The sequence below is a fragment of the Typopeltis vanoorti genome, chromosome 1 (assembly GCF_054136105.1).
Source record: "Typopeltis vanoorti isolate ZY-2024b chromosome 1, IOZ_Tvanoo_1.0, whole genome shotgun sequence".
Lineage (NCBI taxonomy): Eukaryota > Metazoa > Arthropoda > Arachnida > Uropygi > Thelyphonidae > Typopeltis > Typopeltis vanoorti.
Window position 1 is genome coordinate 106,591,220 of NC_143549.1, and position 19,278 is coordinate 106,610,497.

The window sequence follows — 19,278 nt, forward strand, 5'->3', positions numbered from 1 at the left end:
TGCTTGCATTAGAGTAATGTGTGGCTAGTAAATTTGCCATCTGTTTGTTTGTTTGTTTGTTGCTGTATTAGTTCCTGAGGAGGCTGTGTTTGAAGAGTCATCAGTATCCGGAAGTGTTTAATAATCTGATTATATTTTAAGTTCATTCTATTAACTTCTTTCTGTTGTCTTCTGTATTATTTTGTTTTAACTGTTTGTTAATAATATCTCTTTCAGTGATAATAGTACTGATATTGTGATCTTTCCAAAATGGAACCCAATTGTTTTTCCTGAGACCTCTGGGAATTGAATATTTTGCAGCTTTCTGTTTGTTGTTAGTTAGTTCTAGTAGTTGCTGATCAAGTTCTTTACTAGTGGGTGTGCCAGTGCAATATGTTTCTAATAGTTGTGTGTGTTTAGGCCAATTTGCTTTTCTGAAGTTCCCAGATCTCTTTGTCTGGGGTTTGTGGTCTAGCTGCAAATTAATGGTTGTGATAATAGGTCAATGATTACTGATGGCATTCTTTAGTATTTCCACTGGGTAAGACTCTCAGTTTCATAATCTGCTGCTGTGATGTCTAATGCTGATTCTGTGCCTGTTGTTTATGATCTCATGGTTTAGATAATCAGTTATATCTTCTATTTGTGCTCCTTTCTGATCTAGTTGTGGGGAGCCCCAAGTTAGGCTTTTGGCATTTAATTCATTATCTATATGGATCGCATTATGAAGGAAAGTGGTATTAAACATGATATCAAAATTGGATATGTTAATCTCAGCACTTTGCTTTATATGGATGATGTTATACTTCTAAATAAATCCGCTACCTACAAGTCCAAGATTCCCTGACTAAATTGAATAACTGTTGTAATAGATATGGTATGTAGGTCAGCAATAACAAGACAAAGACAATGAAAATAGACAGAAGCATTGAAAATATCAACTGCGTTTTGAATGGAGATCCTATAGAACAAGTAAAACATTATTATTATTATTATTATTATTGTTCCGGGAAACTCCAAGGAGTTGACAGACTCATCGAGGGAGGCCCTAACATCATGTCTGGAACAACTATTCAATATTCACTCAGTAGCTATCATATCTTGCCTTGAACTCATTCACGGTCGTAGCACCCACAACAGACTCTGGAAGCCTATTCCACTCATTCACCACTCTCCAAGTAAAAAACCTAGCTCTAACACCCTTGTCAAACACGCTCTTGCCCAGCTTCCATGCATGGCTCCTAGTCCTCCCACCACCAGTCATATTTTCAAAAATATCTTCTGGATCAATCTTATAAAAACCCTTCAGTAATTTGAATGTCTCAATCATATCACTCCTCCTTCGCCTATCGTCCAATTTCTGCAACCCACAAATCTTCAACCTATTCTCATAAGGTTCATTCCACAGACCTGCTATCATCTTGGTCACTCGTCTCTGGACCCTCTCCACTTCCTCCCCATCACGAAGAAACCCTGGTGCCCATAACTGGGCACAGAAGTCCAGATGGGGTCTTATCAAGGCTCGATACAGGAACAACAACTTGTTTGTCTCTGCATGTTAAAGTATTTTTCATAAGCCAAGTGATTTGGTGAGCTGTTTTAGTCACTTTTGCAATGTGCCCCCTAAACTTCAACTCCCTATCCACCAGCACTCCCAAATCCCTGGCCTCATCAATCTCCTGGAGTACGATTCCACCAATGCGATATACTGCTGCTATTCTTTTCACCCCAAAGTGCATAACCTTACACTTTGCCACATTAAACTGACATCCATTTTTCCTAGCCCAGTTCTCCAAACTATCCAAATCATCCTGTAAAATTTTGACATCCTGTGCACTCACAATTGCTCTACCCAACTTTGCATCATCAGCAAACAAGTGAACACTTCCTCTCAAATCCTTTCCAATATCATTGATGAACAAATTGAAAAGCAGTGGTCCAAGAACAGAGCCCTGCGGCACTCCACTGGTCACAAGACGTCTTTTTGACTCCACTCCTGAATAAACCACTCTCTGGTATCTCTCCTTCAACCACCCTCCTATCCATCTTACCAACCCTATATCTATCCCCATCTGCTCCAGTTTACTGATTAGGGTTCGATGTGGTATCCTGTCAAAGGCCTTGGCAAGGTCCAGTAGTATCACTGTAAACCCATTACCCCTATCCAGTTCAGCCGTCACTGTGTTATAAAACGTGAGCAAGTTACTGAGGCATGATCTACCCTTCACAAAACCATGTTGTCCCCCATACAATGTCCCATTTTCATCTATCCAATCCTGTATTCTTTTCTTGACTAATTTCTCTAAGACCTTGACAATGATTCCTGATATGCTAATCGGTCAGTAATTTACAACAGCAGTCTTGGAACCACCTTTATGCAGTGGAACTATTTTCCCCTCCTTCCACCCGCTCGGGACTAACCCAGACCCGAGACTCAAATTAAACAAAATGGTCAAGGGTACTGACAATTCTTTAGCTGCTTCTCGTACTACACGAGCTGGTATACCATCCAATCCCACAGATGTATTGACATTTAGGTTATGCAATAGACTACTCACCTCCACTTCATTCACCACAATTCCCCTATAATCTACTAGTTTATTAGTTTCTGCAATGTCACCACCTGGATGAAATATTCTTGCAAAGTGCTCACTCAGTAACTCGGCTATCTCAACTGATTCAGTTACCTCCCTACCATCGGCATTCTTTAAAATCATTCTGCCATGTACATTTTTCCTTTTACTTGCTACATATCTAAAAAACTGTTTAGGATTCTCTTTAGCCTGCATGGCCAATGTTCTTTCGTAATCCTTTTTTGCTTTTCTTACCATTCTCGTCACCTTTCTGGCCTGCGCTTTATACCGTTCATGTGCCTGCCGGTCACCTTTCTCCTTAAATTCCCTCCATAGTTGTTTCTTTTTTTTGCAGCTCAAGCTTAATGGTGTTATTCATCCATTTAACCCCTACTTGATTTATTATTCGGACTCTAGGTATACAGTCAGCCATTGCTTCATGCAAGCACTTCTTAACTACCTCCCATGCACTATCAACTTCTAGTCCTTGCAGTTGTACATGCCATGGCACTGAGCCAATCAAACTCCTAAGCTTGTCATACTTTCCAGCCCAATAATTCCACATGTACTCTGTCTTAATTGAAAATTCTACACCTTTAGCCACCTCCCAAGTCAAGACCCTATGATCACTCTCACCGATTGGTGGCAATGTGGTCATATTCGTTACAGCCAAATCCTCAGATGTAATTACTAGGTCAAGCACTCTCTGACCCCTAGTATTTTCCATTACATGCTGTCGCAGATAGTTATCCCTTAATAACCGCATAAAATCCAATTCCTTCCTCCCGTGTTTCCTCTCCTCACTCCAATCAATGCAACCGTAGTTGAAATCTCCCATAATAATCACCCTCCTTCCACTCATTTCTTCTAGTTGCTTGTGCATACTGTCACCTCCATCTTTTCCATCACCTGGTCTATAGCAGCACCCAATTGTATATTTAGTTCTGCTAGCCACAAGCTCACACCAAATAGCCTCAAATGTGCTCTTTTCTCTATCCTGCAATTCAACTTCTATTCTCCTTGGCTGTAGCTCATCAGCTATCATCAACAATACTCCTCCCCCCATTTTATTCTCTCTGTCATTCCTGAACACACTATACCCATCACATTCAATCCCACTAGCTATATCATCTACAGTCAGCCATGTTTCACTAATACCAATAACCTGTGGTCTGGAAGTGCCAACCATGGCCAACCAACCACATCTCAGCTACTTAGGCACGATTTTTAGTGGAAATAGACAACAGAATCAACAAAGCTGGTATGGTAGAAAGGCACCTGAATAAATTTATATGGAATAAGAGAGAAATTAGCCAAAACACTACATTAGCTGTATACATGACAGTATTTAAGCCAATTTTAACTTATGGATCTGAGAGCTGGGTTAGAAGAAAAACACTTGACCAAAGATTAGGGGCATGAGCAGATGGCATCAATGGCAATATATCATATTAAAAACGAGGATATTAGGAAAGAACTTGACATTGTCAGCATCCAGAATGCTTTAGCAGAGTTAATTTCAGGTAGTATGGTCACCTAAACAAAATGGGAGAGGAAAGATTAGCAAAACAAGTGTTCTCTGCCAGGTTGGCAGGAAAAAGACCCAGAGGAAGACCAAGATATAGGTGGATTGATACAATAAAAAAGTGCCTTAGAAGATAGAAATATAAGATTTGATAATGTTTTCTTCTTGACAGGTAACAGACTTATTTGGAGGAAAATTGTAGATAGGAAGCTAGTAATGATCTAAAATTTTCATGTAGTACTATCATATCCTGTATCCCCCCCCCCCCCTTGAGGATATATGGCAGGAATTTGATGATGTGTTTTTTTCGGTCAAGTTCAACATGATGACAGAGGAACTTCTCTCAACAGTAAGTTATGCCCTATATGTGGTTGACTTCATTCACCATCTTCTATCATTCATGTAATGTGAGGGTCATAGAAAGACAGCTGCAGGAAGCTATTGACCATCTCTTGAAATGGGTACTTTCAAGATTTTCTCAGCAGAAGACAGTTTGCGTGCACGTTTGCACAGATGTGGTCTTCGTCCTAACTTAGAACTTCAACTTGGGCAGTCATGTCTATGCTTCTGCTAATGAGAGTATGCTGCAATGGCTAGATCCCATTCACCATCAAGCCATCAGAATTGCCACTGGAGCATTTTGCACTTCACCTTCTGTACATTGTGCTTTGAACCACCTTTGTCAATAACATTTTCATTGTGTTATACACAATGAAAATAAAATCCTTGCTAGTATACCCCACGTAGCCAGCTATTTTTATCCACAATGGAAGAATCTGTACAACATTTGTCAAATGGAAAGGATCCATTTGACAAACTGCCATAGAACCCTCTGAATTGCAGATAACTACTCTCTTATGAGCTCTAGAGATAACATAAATAATCTGGTTCATACACCATCAACCATACTTCAACTATACACTCTTACATACCAGCATGAAGGAATTGGGGTAGAACCTCAATTGAGGTGTTTATAAGAACTTTTCAGTCCCCTCTCATATTTATGTCTTTTATTTTATTTTGTTTTATTTATTTATTATTAATTTATTTTATTTTATTTATTTTATTATTATTATTATTATTTTTTTTTTTTTGTTATAGTAGCTGGAATCAGAATCAGAATGATGTTGATTCTCAGGATGATGATATGACACCTGAAGAAATATTAGCACAAGCCCAGAAAGCTGCTAAAGCTGCTGCTCATCGTCTTACGTTACGGCGTCCCAATAGCAAGGTATGAAATGTATACCTTACGCATATTCTTTCATGAGAGTTTAACTGCTGAATTCATTTTTGTGAAATTATTTTTCTATGTATTCTTTTTGTCAAATCATTCACTGAAAACAATATTTTGCAATCATATAGTAAAATATGTTTTAATAATTTTTAACTGTCAGTATCTTGCAGAATAATGCTGTTTGTGTATATTTACCAGTAACTGCAGAAAATGACTAGTTTAATGTCATTTTCTGCAGTTACTGATATAAACTTTCTGAAATAAAGGGTCCCTTAAGGATAAAAACTAAGCAATCGAGAGATCTCCACATAGCCTTTCACAAAAAGCAAAGAATCAAATGGGACTTCTAACCTAATATCTTAACCTCACCTTATTGTTGTCACCGTGTCAGTAATTGTCTAACTGGATACTGAATCAATGAGCATGGGCTGGCAGTTTTTATCTGACCAAATTGTATTTTGTATTATGTTAACTACAAGTCAGTGATATACAACAAGATGAAACATCATACTTTGGGCACTTTGGCAGTGCCCATTTAAACAATGTCTCTACTGTTTTTATAAGGAAATTGGAATGAAAAGTGAAATACTGGAGCAGCTCAACAACAGCAGAGTTCAAGATAGGCAACATCAACATACGTATCAATAGAAAAAAAAATGCAATTGGACAATTTGTGAAGTACAACTATGACATGATTGATGATACAAAAACAGATGTGATTATTCAAAATAACTACAAGATATTAGTATTCGACATTAAACAGGAAAGTGAATGGCAAGCAGTTTCAAGTAGAGTCCCCTTCATGGGATACCTGCTCGTGGTGGAGGGGACCTCCCAATGATGGTACTGGCCCTTTTTCATTCGTATTCTTTTTCAATACTTTTCTTCCCATAATCTTTGCTTTATTTCTCTTGAGTCCTATTACTGTCCTATTTTCCAGACCTTCATCAACTTATTCATTACCTTGCTGCTGTGTTTACCTTGTGGTGGAACCTCTGAGCATCTGGAAGGGGGGGGGAAAAGGATCCAGATGCTCAGACAAAAGTAGTTTCATGCTACTTTTTCTCTGCTTCAGCGAGATGGGTGATCCTAGATTGCTTGGCTGGGATCATTTGATTAGTTAGCTTGCCTGCAAATGTTAATATAAGTTGATGTGCATTCAGTAAGTCTCCTTCCCCATGGTCAAGGGACAATGCCTAAGCATTGCTGTGGTGCAATAGCATAGAAGATAGACTTGGTGATCCACTCTTGAGCATGGCCATTTCTTGCTAAAGAGTGGGCATCCATGGTGGATGGAGAGCTCTGGAAAAATGAATAATTTTTCATCCTCTTGTTTATGAGGGGGCTCCTTAACAAGCCCCAACCATTTTAGAAACAATTTACACAACACAGTCGGAAAAAATACTTGATGCAACATCTGTTGGTGAATCACCAATTATGGTTACCCCAACAAAATATTAAACTTTTCCAGAGGAAATAATATCAGAGTGGGATCTCAATATTCATGTGAGATTTGTCCCAAACTGAAGGACCAAGAAGTGACAGCCATAAGGAGAATCCTCATAATTAGGGATGGGCCTCTGGTTTCCACCAGGGAACATCATCGTTACTTTCATCACACCAAAACCACAAAGCAGGTTATCTCAGCTATCCAGTAAGACCATATATCCTGAACCCTTTTCGCTGCTTTAAATGTCAGGATTATGGTCATTCTCAAACTGCCTGTTATGGCTGTGCCTGATAGGGAAGTAAAGATTCTGAGAACAATGACTGTAAGAACAAAACACTGAAATGCCCTCAGGTGAAAGTATCTCCCAAGCATGCCAAAGGTGGACGGATGAAAACAAGATCCAAAAAATGAAAAAAACTATACAATGCATCACTTATTAAGAGGTGAAGAGGTAGCAGTACTACAAAAGTAGCAACAACATCTGGTAAACCTTCACAAGAAGGCAACTTTTAAAGAAAGTATTAACCTCAACCCTAACCCATATGTCGATCCCACTTTAATCACGACTATGACATTTCTGAACAGTATGACTTTTTCACAGAAACTTTAGAACGAATCAAAGAGAATAATCAATACGGTCTCACTTCTGAGGACATTACCCAAAATGGTTCCACTACATGAAAATCCACTTATTAAAAATATAACAGAGGATCAAAGATAAGCCTCAAGATCCCTTAATAGATGGCATGGACACATCTGTTCTCCCACAAGAAGATAAAACAATTAATATACCTAGTGACCTAAATGGAATCCATTTTGATGACAGCTTGGATATTTTTCCTGATGAAGAAGAAATGATGGTCACTAGCCATCAAAATTCTCCAAAAAGGAAAAAAAAACAAGACTAATGAAAACAATGATACCAGCAAAAAAGAAAAATGAAAACATTTCTACAATTGAATTGTCATGGGTCATTCCATCAAAACATTAACATTAAGGCTCTCTTGCAGAAGTACAGTTATGCATCACTTTATGCTGGGGGTTAGGTTCCTGAAATTTCCGGCATAAATTGAAGCAAAAATATAATGGGAACATATGTAAATACATTACGTTTCATTCCAAGATATTTAGTAATCAACACAAAATGCTTGAAAAATGTTTTATTTTTTGAAATTTGTTTATTGAAAATTGTATAATGTTTAAGATACAGAAAGAAAATTTACTGCTTTAAAAACAATGGAGTACAATACATGTCTGTTTGGCTTTCTTCTTTTCTGATAAGTTATAGTATGGCTGTAGAACTGACTCCATTTCTCTCTTAACAGTTGGGTCTGCTCCCAGTTAGCATCGTTACTACAGAAGATCTCACATCCCTTATTCTCCCAACAGCAATAGCCTTGCATTGATTCCACTGTTAGTGTCCTAACCGGCATTACAGAGTCCACTTTTTTCCTCCATGTCTTCTTTGGACAGTCGTTCAGCTAGCTCTTCTAAATCTTCCATTGAAAGCTCTTCTACATTACCTAGTCTCCTATTTCCTTGGCTATCTCTGTCCCATCCTCTGTTATTCATGCAAGGCAGTGTTGTGTTCTTGCAAATCTGAGAGTAGGAGTAGCTGTCAAGGGTGGGAATAGGACCAGTCAGATTTAACTTTTCGGCATCCTGTTGTCTAGACACCAGTGCATGTTTGTCAGTTCACATGCAGTTCTTAGTCCATGGTTAATATAATTTGCTTTTTCTCATCACATTTTATATTCCATTTTTTGCCCATTTATATAAATTTTAGGCTATAGTTTAATTGTTTAATATTATAGTTTATTACAATATCCTGACTGTCTCTATCTAGGAAGTCAGGCAGAGTCATGACTCAACAACCTTCCACTCATTATCTATGAGAGGCATAGATTGAAGCAGTGTAAACTGATTAATACCTGTATAAGCCAGATGCTTCTACCTGCAGGAAACATATCTGAAGCCCTGTGACAGTCTGTTATTAAAAAACGTAATTCATAAGGACAGGACAGGTGATAGACCTACACAAGGAGCACTCGCTATCCTAGCAGGCAACCATCCCTCCCCCCTTCCAATAAGTCCTACTTAATGCTAACATAGAGACAGTTACCATCTGACTCTCAGGATGACCTTAATGATGTCATATTGCAGTTACCATCCCCCTTTACTTTTAATAGAGGTTTAAACGGACATAACATTCTATGGAGTAGTGCCAAACAAACAGCAGAGGAAGAGTTGCAGAGCATGTGCTCAACAACAACAACAATCTCTCCCTCCTAAACACAGGAAGTAAAACCTTTCTACCTGAACATTCAATGCTATTGACTTGACTGTCTCCTCACCCTCCTTCCTCTCACTGTTCAAAGTGAGAAACTAATGACAGCTTATTCAGGAGTTATCGTTTGTTTCCCCATGATATCCACCTTTGCATGGGCAACAGTGCACTGCATCATGAATATCACAATGGAAAAATTGAGCAAGCTGACTGATTCACCTTCTCATCATTAGCAGAATTTGATTCTGCCAAAGTCAGCTAATCTCCTATCAGTGATGCACTATATCATAACAGTGTATTACACAAGCTGCCACAGCTGCAATTCCTGAAACATCTAGCTCGGTTTCATTTTTCCCTATGCAGGCGGAATGTTGATTGCATAGCAGCCAAGGAATCTCAAAGAAAGCTTGGAATATCTTTTGCATATATTCCAAGACCAAGCAAGACACATGCTATGAAAATAAAATCTTGGCCCACTTATCATACTGTCATAAGACCGTTCATTTTGTGAACAAAAACTCTCTTACAAGCTTTAGATATCAGGGTAGAAAACATGACTTAGCATGGCACAGATGCCACTAACACTACCACTGTGGCATTCATACACCACACTTTTCTGCCTTCAGGCTACCCAAGTCATCCATCCCTCCCGTTGTCTGCCAGCAGCTCTTTCAAGTACATTGAATGGAATACTCTTTTTTTTTTTAATACACATGACTCATAATCAGATGATCTGTCGATATTCCAGTGGAATTTGACAACTTCACTATTGAGTTAATTGAGTTATATATGATAGAGCTTACTTTAAACTACATAAGACTGCAGCACTATCAAAGCTGCATTATATATATACAGATTCAAGAATTTTTTTTACAAGGCAATGAGGTGTGTCTAGAGTTGAAGAAACATCTGGGTCTTTCTTATATTCAGCTTGTCCTCTCTGTTATGGAAGCTACACTTGGAAATACACTTCTGTTGGGCTCAAAACCACATTGGAATTAAGGGAAATGAGACTGCAGCTAGCTCAGCTTGTCTCAGAAGTTTTCACCATCTTTCTGTCCCATACACCAATTTTTGGCAGATCATCAGACGCAAACTTTTATTCCAGTAAAAGACATCATGGAATAGAGAGACCAACAATAAGCTCCATCAAATCGATCCTGAAATCAGTTTGTGACAGTCTAGTCCAGGGGTCGGCAAACTTTTGAGACGGAAGAGCCAAATCTGTCCCTCTCACAACAATTTAAGAATTACTCGAGAGTCATAAATATTTTTTACAAATAAGGAAAATTTAAAGTAATATTATAGTAAATTTCTTACAATACTAGGGGTTGTTCCTCCCCTGACACCTATGTCCCCCCTCCCAAGTTCCAGACTGGTAGGCCGGGGTTCTCCTTGAATTCTGATGACTCGAAAGGGGGATTCCGGCACATAAGGCACCCAACCCCCCCGAGTTCCGGACTGGTAGGCTGGTTCTCCTTGAATTCTATTCTGATGACTCAAATTTTGAAGAATCGAAAAATTTTGAAGAAGCCAACAGTGATATTTAAAAGGAAGAAAATTCCGAAGCATATGAAATTTCCACCAGGTGTAATTGTTCGCGCCAATCAGAAAGGTTGGATGGATGAAGAAGGTGTACAATTGTGGCTGGATCAAGTATGGAACATACGTCCAGGTAGCTTATTACGTCAACAAAGCAGTCTTGGATATGTTCTGGGCGCATTTAACAGAGTCAAGCAAAGAGAAAGCACGTGAGCTATGTACAGACCTAGCAGTCATACCAGGTGGTCTAACTTCCGTTTTGCAGCCAATTGATGTCAGCTTGAATAAGCCATTTAAAGATCACTTACGTGAAAAATGGAGAGAATGGATGTCATCTGGTTTGGTGAAGATGACAAAGGGTGGGAATTTTCAGAAGCCTGAGATCACCCTAGTCACCAGCTGGGTTAAAGAAGCATGGGATTCGATACCATCTGAAATGATTCAATGCTCATTTCTTAAATGTGGAATAAGTAATTCAATGGATGTATCCGAAGATCACGTCATATACAAAAGCGAGGATGATGCACAACAAAATGGAGATTATGAAAACAATGACGACAATTGCTACACTGATGACGCAATCCCTACAGATGAATTTGTAAATGAAATGTTTGATGACTCAAAAGATGAAGAAGAATTTAAAGGATTTTGACATTTTGTTTTAAAATAAATATTTCTTTCGTTAATTCGTATTGTATTATTTAAAATGTTATGGAACAAGATTAACAGATCGCATTATACGTGGACATGGCATTTTAGGGCTAGTTTTCAAACAAAATTTCTAGTTCGCATTATACGTGGATCGCATTATACACGATAATATACGGTAGGTATGTCGATATCAAACGGAGAAAAATTTAATTCCTTCACATTGGCATTGAGAGGATTTGTAATAAAAGCTAGAGTCGCTTTATTATTTCTGAATTCTTCCTGATACTTTTGAAGAAAAGATTCTCTCATGTTTAAAACTGCTGTCTTGAAATAATCTTTGTTAATGATGGCATTGTTTTCTTGGCGATATTGAGACAAGTTTGGGAAATGAACTCAAGTTCCCCTGTCTACATCTTCAGCAAACAGAATCAATTTCTTTTCAAACGAAATAACTTCCTCTAGCATTGAAAAAGCAGTATTTCCATTGCCTTGTAATTTACGATTGAGCTGATTCAGTTGTGATGTAACGTCCACCATAAAGTACAATTTTTGCAACCACTGATCTGTTAATTCTGGATATTGAACATCTTTGTTATCGAGGAATAGTTTGATTTCATTTATGCAAGATGCAAAACGCTTTAACATGTCGCCTCTAGAAAGCCATTGAACTCTCTTGTACTGGAGAAGATCTGAATACTATCTCTCCATTTCACTTAGCGACTCTTTAAATTGTCGATGGTTAAGTCCCCCTTGCTACAATGGTGTTGGTAATCTTAATTACCAATTCCATAATTTTACCAATTTCTTCTGTAAATGTTTGTGCACAAAGTGCTTCCTGGTGGAGTACACAATGGAAAATAATCACTTCATGATTAATTTTTCCTTTTAAAATTGAAACAAAACCCTTTTTCGCTCCCATCATACCTTTTTGCACCATCGGTTGCAGTTGACACAATTTTATTGAGTGGGATATGATTTTTTTCCATGCATTCAAGGACAACATTTGCTATGTCCTCTCCACGCATTTGGCCCTTGAGCGGCAATAATCCGAGAAGTTCTTCTCTCGGACCCTCAGATAATACATACTGCACAAAAAGGGAAACTTGGGCTGTGTCCTTGATGTCGCAAGACTCATCTACCGCAATTGATAAAACTGAAGCTAATTTAACGTCTTAGACTTCTTGGTTGGTCATATTTGAGGACATTGTGACTGTCCTATCTGCTACTGCTTTGGCAGACAACGGTATGTTTTTAATTTTATTTAAAATCTCTGCTTTGTTTATGAAATCCCGAAAAGTTCTTCAGATGCATTAACAAAGCAACATTTTATGTATTCATCATCTGTGAATGGTTTTCCTCTCTTAGCGATCTCCTGACTCACTACGAAGCTTGCAATATTAACATCATTGGCAGACTCTCTCTCCAATAATTAAATACAGAACTTGATTTTTCAACATTTTTCTCAAGTTCTTCAACTGCTCTCTTTCTTGTGTCACCGACAGGATATTTTCTGGCAAATGTGGCATGTTTTGTTGTGAAGTGTCTCTCCAAATTTGACTTTTTGTTGTGCGCCAGTTTTTCTTGGCAAATAAGACAGGTTGGAAGGCCATCTGAGTTCGAGATGAAACCGAAAGATTCAGTCCATTCAGTTTTAAAGCCACAATGCTCATCTGTTGTTTTTCTTAGTTTTTTTTCTTCGTAGCCATGTTGAAAAGCACCCTAAACAATATATTTTATTTAATACGTTATATAAATACATTATATAAAAAGAAAATAAAAAGAACTAAATGATTATTCAAAATAATAAATGACAATAATTCAAAAATATAATAAAAATAAATCTCACCAGTAACACGTTTTATTGTAACAGTTGCACGTGAAATAAAACACGGCGTGGTAAATCGCGACCATAATAAATATAATAAAACCAATATTATATATATATATATATACATACAGCAATCCCTTGATTAGTGTGCCTAATGTGTTCTTTAAAACAGGCACATTAATCGAAAATGCACCAATTGAGTATAATAACCTCTGTGTTTGTTGAGAGCTCCTGATAAGATAAGTGTTATTTTAAGTTATTATTGACAATTTTGCTTGTCAATAATATTTTTGTATTATTGACAAGTTTTGTTTGCTTTGCGTATCTTAGTGTGTCTGTTTGTGTGTTTTTGGTGTCTCAATTATTAATTTGATAAAATACGATAGAAGCGAGCACATGGCTCCTGTAAGAAGGAAAATGGCGGCTGGTAATAATGGTCGCCATCTTTGTTCAATAACTGTAATATAAAGAAGATTATTCAGTGTACTATTTACGAAATGTGCGCTTTGCGTAGAGCGGTTGGAGTATGATTAGATGATGATAATGGAATGAATGTGTGTAGAAAATGTAAGGAAAATGAGGAATTAAAGTGTATTTCAGGTCGTGAGTGTGATATTTTTGTTAAATTTCAGAATGAAGAAAATAGCGATATGATAAGAAATTGCGAGGTTGTACCAGAGAACTGTGAGGGCGTGAATGTAGAAAGTATGAATGATGGTATTAATGGTTTAACAGATAATAAAAAAGATGAGATAGATGCAATGAGTGAGATCGCGTTATTGAGTGGAGCGATACATAGGGCAAAGCGGCAGCTAAAGCGTATGCACAAATGTCTACCGAGTGTACCAGCCAATAATAAAAAGTATGATAGGAAAAATAAGAATATGTTTGTGAACGTAAACAAAATGAAGGAGCAAGTGCTGTATGGAGATTCGTTGGTACGCGGTGTGTTAGTAGAGGATTTGACAAAATCGTACCAACCTGGTGTGACCATCAAGGACGTAAGTCTATTAGAGAGCAAAAGGAAAGGGTGAAAGAAATGATAGTTGTGGCAGGTACGAATGATTTGAAAGGAGATAAAATGGAAATAATAGAGGACCTGAATGAATTGTTTGAGGTAGCAAAAGAAAAGAGTGAGAAAGTTAGGATGATTAGTCTTTTTCTACAGTATGACAGTGAAGTGTTTAGAAAGAGGGCCATAATTGCAAATTACTTTATGTGTGGGTTATGCATGACAAGTGGTGTGGAATTTGTGGACGTGTGGAGTGAGTTCGATGGGCGAAAAGATCTACATAAGATGGATGGCTTGCATTTGAATGGATTCTGTGTAAGGAGACTTGAAAAAGTGTTGTTGAATGAAGTGGATGTGCAGAATCAGGGAAACTAGATTTATTAAGGGGGGGGTAGATATGCAGACCTTAGGGAGGCAGTTGAGTGTATGAATGAGTATAATATGCCTGAACGAATAAGGACAACAAATCAGAATGGGATAGTTAGTATAAGACATCAAGGTAGGGATGGGGCTAACGGGGGTCTGCAATTCGTGTACACTAATGCTATGAGTATTAGGAACAAGAAGGAAGAATTTTTGGCCTTGGTTGGCACTTCCAGACCACAGGTTGTTGACATTAGTGAAACATGGCTGACTGTAGATAATATAGCCAGTGGGATTGAATGTGATGGGTATAGTGTGTTCAGGACTGACAGGGAGAATAAAATGGGGGGAGGAGTATTGCTGATGATAGCTGATGAGCTGCAGCCAAGGAGAATAGAAGTTGAATTGCACGATATTGAAAAGAGCACATTTGAGGCCATTTGGTGTGAGATTGTGGCTAGCAGAACAAAATATACAATTGGGTGCTGCTGTAGACCAGGTAATGGAAAAGATGGTGGAGATAGTATGCACAAGCAACTAGAAGAAATTAGTGGAAGGAGGATAATTATTATGGGAGATTTCAACTATGGTAGCATTAATTGGAGTGAGGAGAGGACACACTGTGTGTCCTCTCCTCACTCCAGGAAAACTGTGTAACAGGGCGACGAATCATGCCACACCCTACAGGTGTGGATGTGACAGATGCCCGATGAACATCTCTTGCCTGAAGTATATGAATTCCAAGAGGTATTTGAACATTCTGGACAATGTGATTCTTTCTGCTTTATGACATTTCTACAGAACTGACCATTGTCTCATTCAGCAAGACAGTGTACCTTGTCATAAGGCTGCTACTGTAACTGCATGGTTTGTGGACAGTCGTACTTGACTGGCCTCAACAGTGCCTTAATCTCAACCCCTATTGATCATCCTGATGTCCAGGACCTCATTACATGCCTACAGAAGAATGGTCCAAAATTCCCATTGATCACTATCATATGCTTGTAGAAAGTATGTCCCATAGGATTGCAGCGAAAGGAAGTCCTATCTCTTATTAAGGTAGGCACCATGGAACATAGATGCTCCCAATTAAATTCTTGTATTCTATTTTATAGAAACTTGCTAGTATTCCTCTTGACACTGATAATGAAATTTACTTTTTAGCAACTCAGATTCTATATAAAACTAAATCTTGTAAAGCTAGGTTTAAAAGGCTTATCTGTGGTTTACTTACTTTGATAAGTCTGGGAGATTTGTGACTGTTTGTCACAAGGATGTAAAAATTCCATTAAGTACAGTTAGCAAGAAATGTCAGAGTTTTTACAACATGCATATTATTTCATATACAGAGTTCATTTTAACAGACCAAAGTCCTATTTAGGTTCCTCATGAAAGTACTGTGTAAAGGAAATTGTGAACATTTGCTTAATCATTCCCTGCATGTGAAAACACCTGCTCATAAAGGAACGGATCTTTCAGGTACACAAAAACAGCCTACTACTTAGTCTTTTGCAAAAATTCATGCCATGGAGGGAAATCAAAGGCTTTTTGATTGGATGGCTATCTGCTATCCATCAAAATCCAATATTTGACTTGAAGATTTCCGTTGTTTTCCATATGCATGGTAAAGCCTGAACTAGTATGAAGATATGACTGTTGAAGAACAACACATTCAATAAGACTTATTTCTTGGGTGTTCATTCCAAGTGAATTTATACATATTTATGTTGCAGTAAATTAGCAGAGAATAGTCTGTGTCCTAAACAGAAATCCAACAGGGACTTACTGTTATTATTATCTTTACTTTATTTTCCAAATTTTTCCAAAACATTTCTCTATGTTTTGGAACTGGTGAGAGAATATGTGGGAAATGTTTAGAAAGTGAGTGCTAATTGTGTAGGATGAGCAAAACTCTTGATAACAGAGCTGAGAATGTTGACAATAAGCAGGAAGCTGGTATTGGCAAGATTGCAAAAGTACATTGCTAGGTGAGGTGAACAATGAGAATATCATGAAAGAAATAGCACACTTATGAGGAGTCCTTGCAGGAGTGTGAACTCAAACAATTGTGGACACATTAGATGAATGAGAAAGAAGAGGTGCAAGGTAAGAAAAAGGAACTTGTGATAAAGCAAAATAAGAAGAGTAAGGTGAAATTTTTTTATGGTGATTCTATGATTAGAAGAATATATAACGATCTTGTTTCCATGGTGCAGAAATTAGTGATATTTGTGAGGTTACCAGAAGAAAAGTTTTTCTTCCAATGAGATTACTTTTCGAATTATTTTCACACTTTCACTTTTTTGCTCACTAATTCTTTTACTCGTGATGAAAGATTGGGAAAATACTTTAAAATAATAAAAAAAAAATGTAAAGAAAATAATTGCAGAGTAGGTACGAGATATGATCAGGAGAATGCTACGTAATTAGCAGATGACATAAATTTTGACCGTAAAAATTTGGAACATAGAGTACATGGTAGTATACCATTAAAAATAACTTTGTAAAATGTTTTAAATCAGTAACTAAATTATTTCATTCTGGTGAGTGATTTTTTAAAATAGTCAGCCATAAAAAATGTATAGATAGAAAATTTTTTAAATCTGTAACATTTATTTTTAAGATGTATATAGGTGTACTAATCGAATTTCGTTATCGAAATTCACTAATCGCACTAAACGAGGGATTACTGTGTATATATATATCAGTGGTGTCGCGTGCTCATTTTGGTTGGGTGTGCTGTCATGTGGATTATGCAACCCGCGCTACAAATTTCATATTAATTTGACTATGTGCATGGGCGTGCGTGCACTGAAAATTTTCCACGGTGGGGAAGCTTGGAGACAAATAATTACATCAATAAATTTCTTTTAGCTTTTTTTTTTGATGTAATTGTTTGTTCATGTAAACTATAAATACATTGTTGTCATTTGGCATCGATTTTAATGATCTTTTAATTCTCGGGAGAATAAAAAGGTATTCAGAATTAATAGATTTCAGCACAATTTCATATATAAAAAAATTGACCGACATATTTTATTCAGAAGCAACTAATTAATTAATCCTAAATTAAATTATTTTAGTTTAAAAGCCAAAAAAAAAATCATAAAACTAACAAGTAAAATAATATTAAATTACATTAATTACACCTACCTTTTAAAAATGTATTTTTTTATTAAAATTTGTTTCATTATATTACAATTCACACTTCACTCTGTAACGCACACACACATGACTAACTAACTGGTTATTCTCCACAAATCAGAAAAAGATGAATCAAAAAGAGGAACACATGTTTAATTGCTGCAATAAAACAGCATGTCTTGCAGACTACTCAACGAAGAAGAAACAGGCATAGCGCATCAGCGTTCATCTTAATTGGTCCAATGCAATTAATTGCAGGATAACGTTGAATACTTCTCCGTAGAGTGGGGGGAACAATCTGTTTTAGGATTTATTAGAAAACAAGAATGAAGGAGAATGCTATATTTGATTGGTATATTTGAAATACTAAAAGATGAAAAATGTGAACCATCATCTATAAGACATGTAAGAATAGGAAAAAATAAGTGAGAGTAGAAACACTTTCATTAATGGTAAAGGATAATTAATAATTATCATTTGTGATATGTGTGTCCTATAATTTGCTGGGTAGAGCGAATAGCACGATTCTATAAATTCTAAACATGAATAAGTTAATTTATGATGGCATAATTTAAAAAAAAACTTATGAAGAGAGAGAGAGAGTATTGCAGGAATAAATATGGTTTGATGGAGCAGCAAATCATCTCGTAAAATTTGCTCCACGTTATGTGTATTTTTCTCTTGTTTGTCTATATTTCGTTGTGTTTTCAAAGAAATTTCTTTTGTTTACTGTGACTCAGTATACATAGCATTTAATCATTATCTGGAATTATTAATTAACATTTAATACAAAATTAATTGCAGAATTTTATTGAGAGAAGTTTAAAAATTAACATAGAATTTCATAAAAATGAACTCATAATTTGACATACACATTGTCGTATACAAATCATTATCAACCTATTATCAATTTATTCATGAGATTTTTGCTGTTGTACATTAGATCCCAAATACTTTATATCAGGTTCATATTTTGTCATTTTTAGTAATACATATGCGGAACGAGATTCATCAGTCATTCTATTTCTTAAACTGTCTTTCATAAAATTCATTTCAGAAAATAATGACTCACAAGTATATGTCGAGGAGAAAATTAATAATGTATAATCATAAAGAGTATTAATACACTTGTGTATACGGTGTGGCATGTTGACAAATATAAAATTACGCATTTAAATTAGTTATCAATCGCAGGACTAATGCTACAATATTGTAGTTTTCTCAGGCCAACATTATTAAATTAACTTGTGGTAAGTTTCATTGACATATCCCATTCTGATCACCAAAAGTTTATAATATTATTCAGTATAAAATTATTGATTATTGTATTATTAAATTGGTTTTAATGATGATTTGAAAGAAGAAAAAAAAAAGGTATTTTTTTTTTCTTTAGTGTAGTGAGAAAAATATTTATGCATTTTTAACTCACCATAGAAGTCAGTGGAGCAGGAGAAGCAGCAGAAGGATTTCGACTTGTCAGCGAACGCTTACCGTCGAATATAACTTGCCCTCGCGTATAACTGGCACTCCTGATTTCACTTTACGAAAAAAGCCAAGGTTTTAAATTGTTTTGCATATATTCCTCCCACACCAAAATCAACACGCTCTCCCCTAACAACCATTATATACTGTAGATGCAAGAAAAAAAATAGTTTTATTGTATCCCTGAATGAGATACAGAGGCTTT

At 36.7% G+C, this 19,278-nt stretch overlaps 1 protein-coding gene across 2 annotated transcripts in view; it reads left to right on the forward strand.

Moving 5' to 3' along the window:
- Positions 1-19,278, forward strand: part of Brd7-9 (Bromodomain containing 7/9) — a 198,351-nt gene that overhangs the window by 87,529 nt on the left and 91,544 nt on the right. For both annotated transcript variants that reach the window (XM_090392551.1, XM_090392560.1), the window contains exon 7: positions 5,179-5,311. In XM_090392551.1, the coding sequence (XP_090248677.1) occupies positions 5,179-5,311 (133 nt within the window). The remainder of the gene's footprint in view (positions 1-5,178; positions 5,312-19,278) is intronic.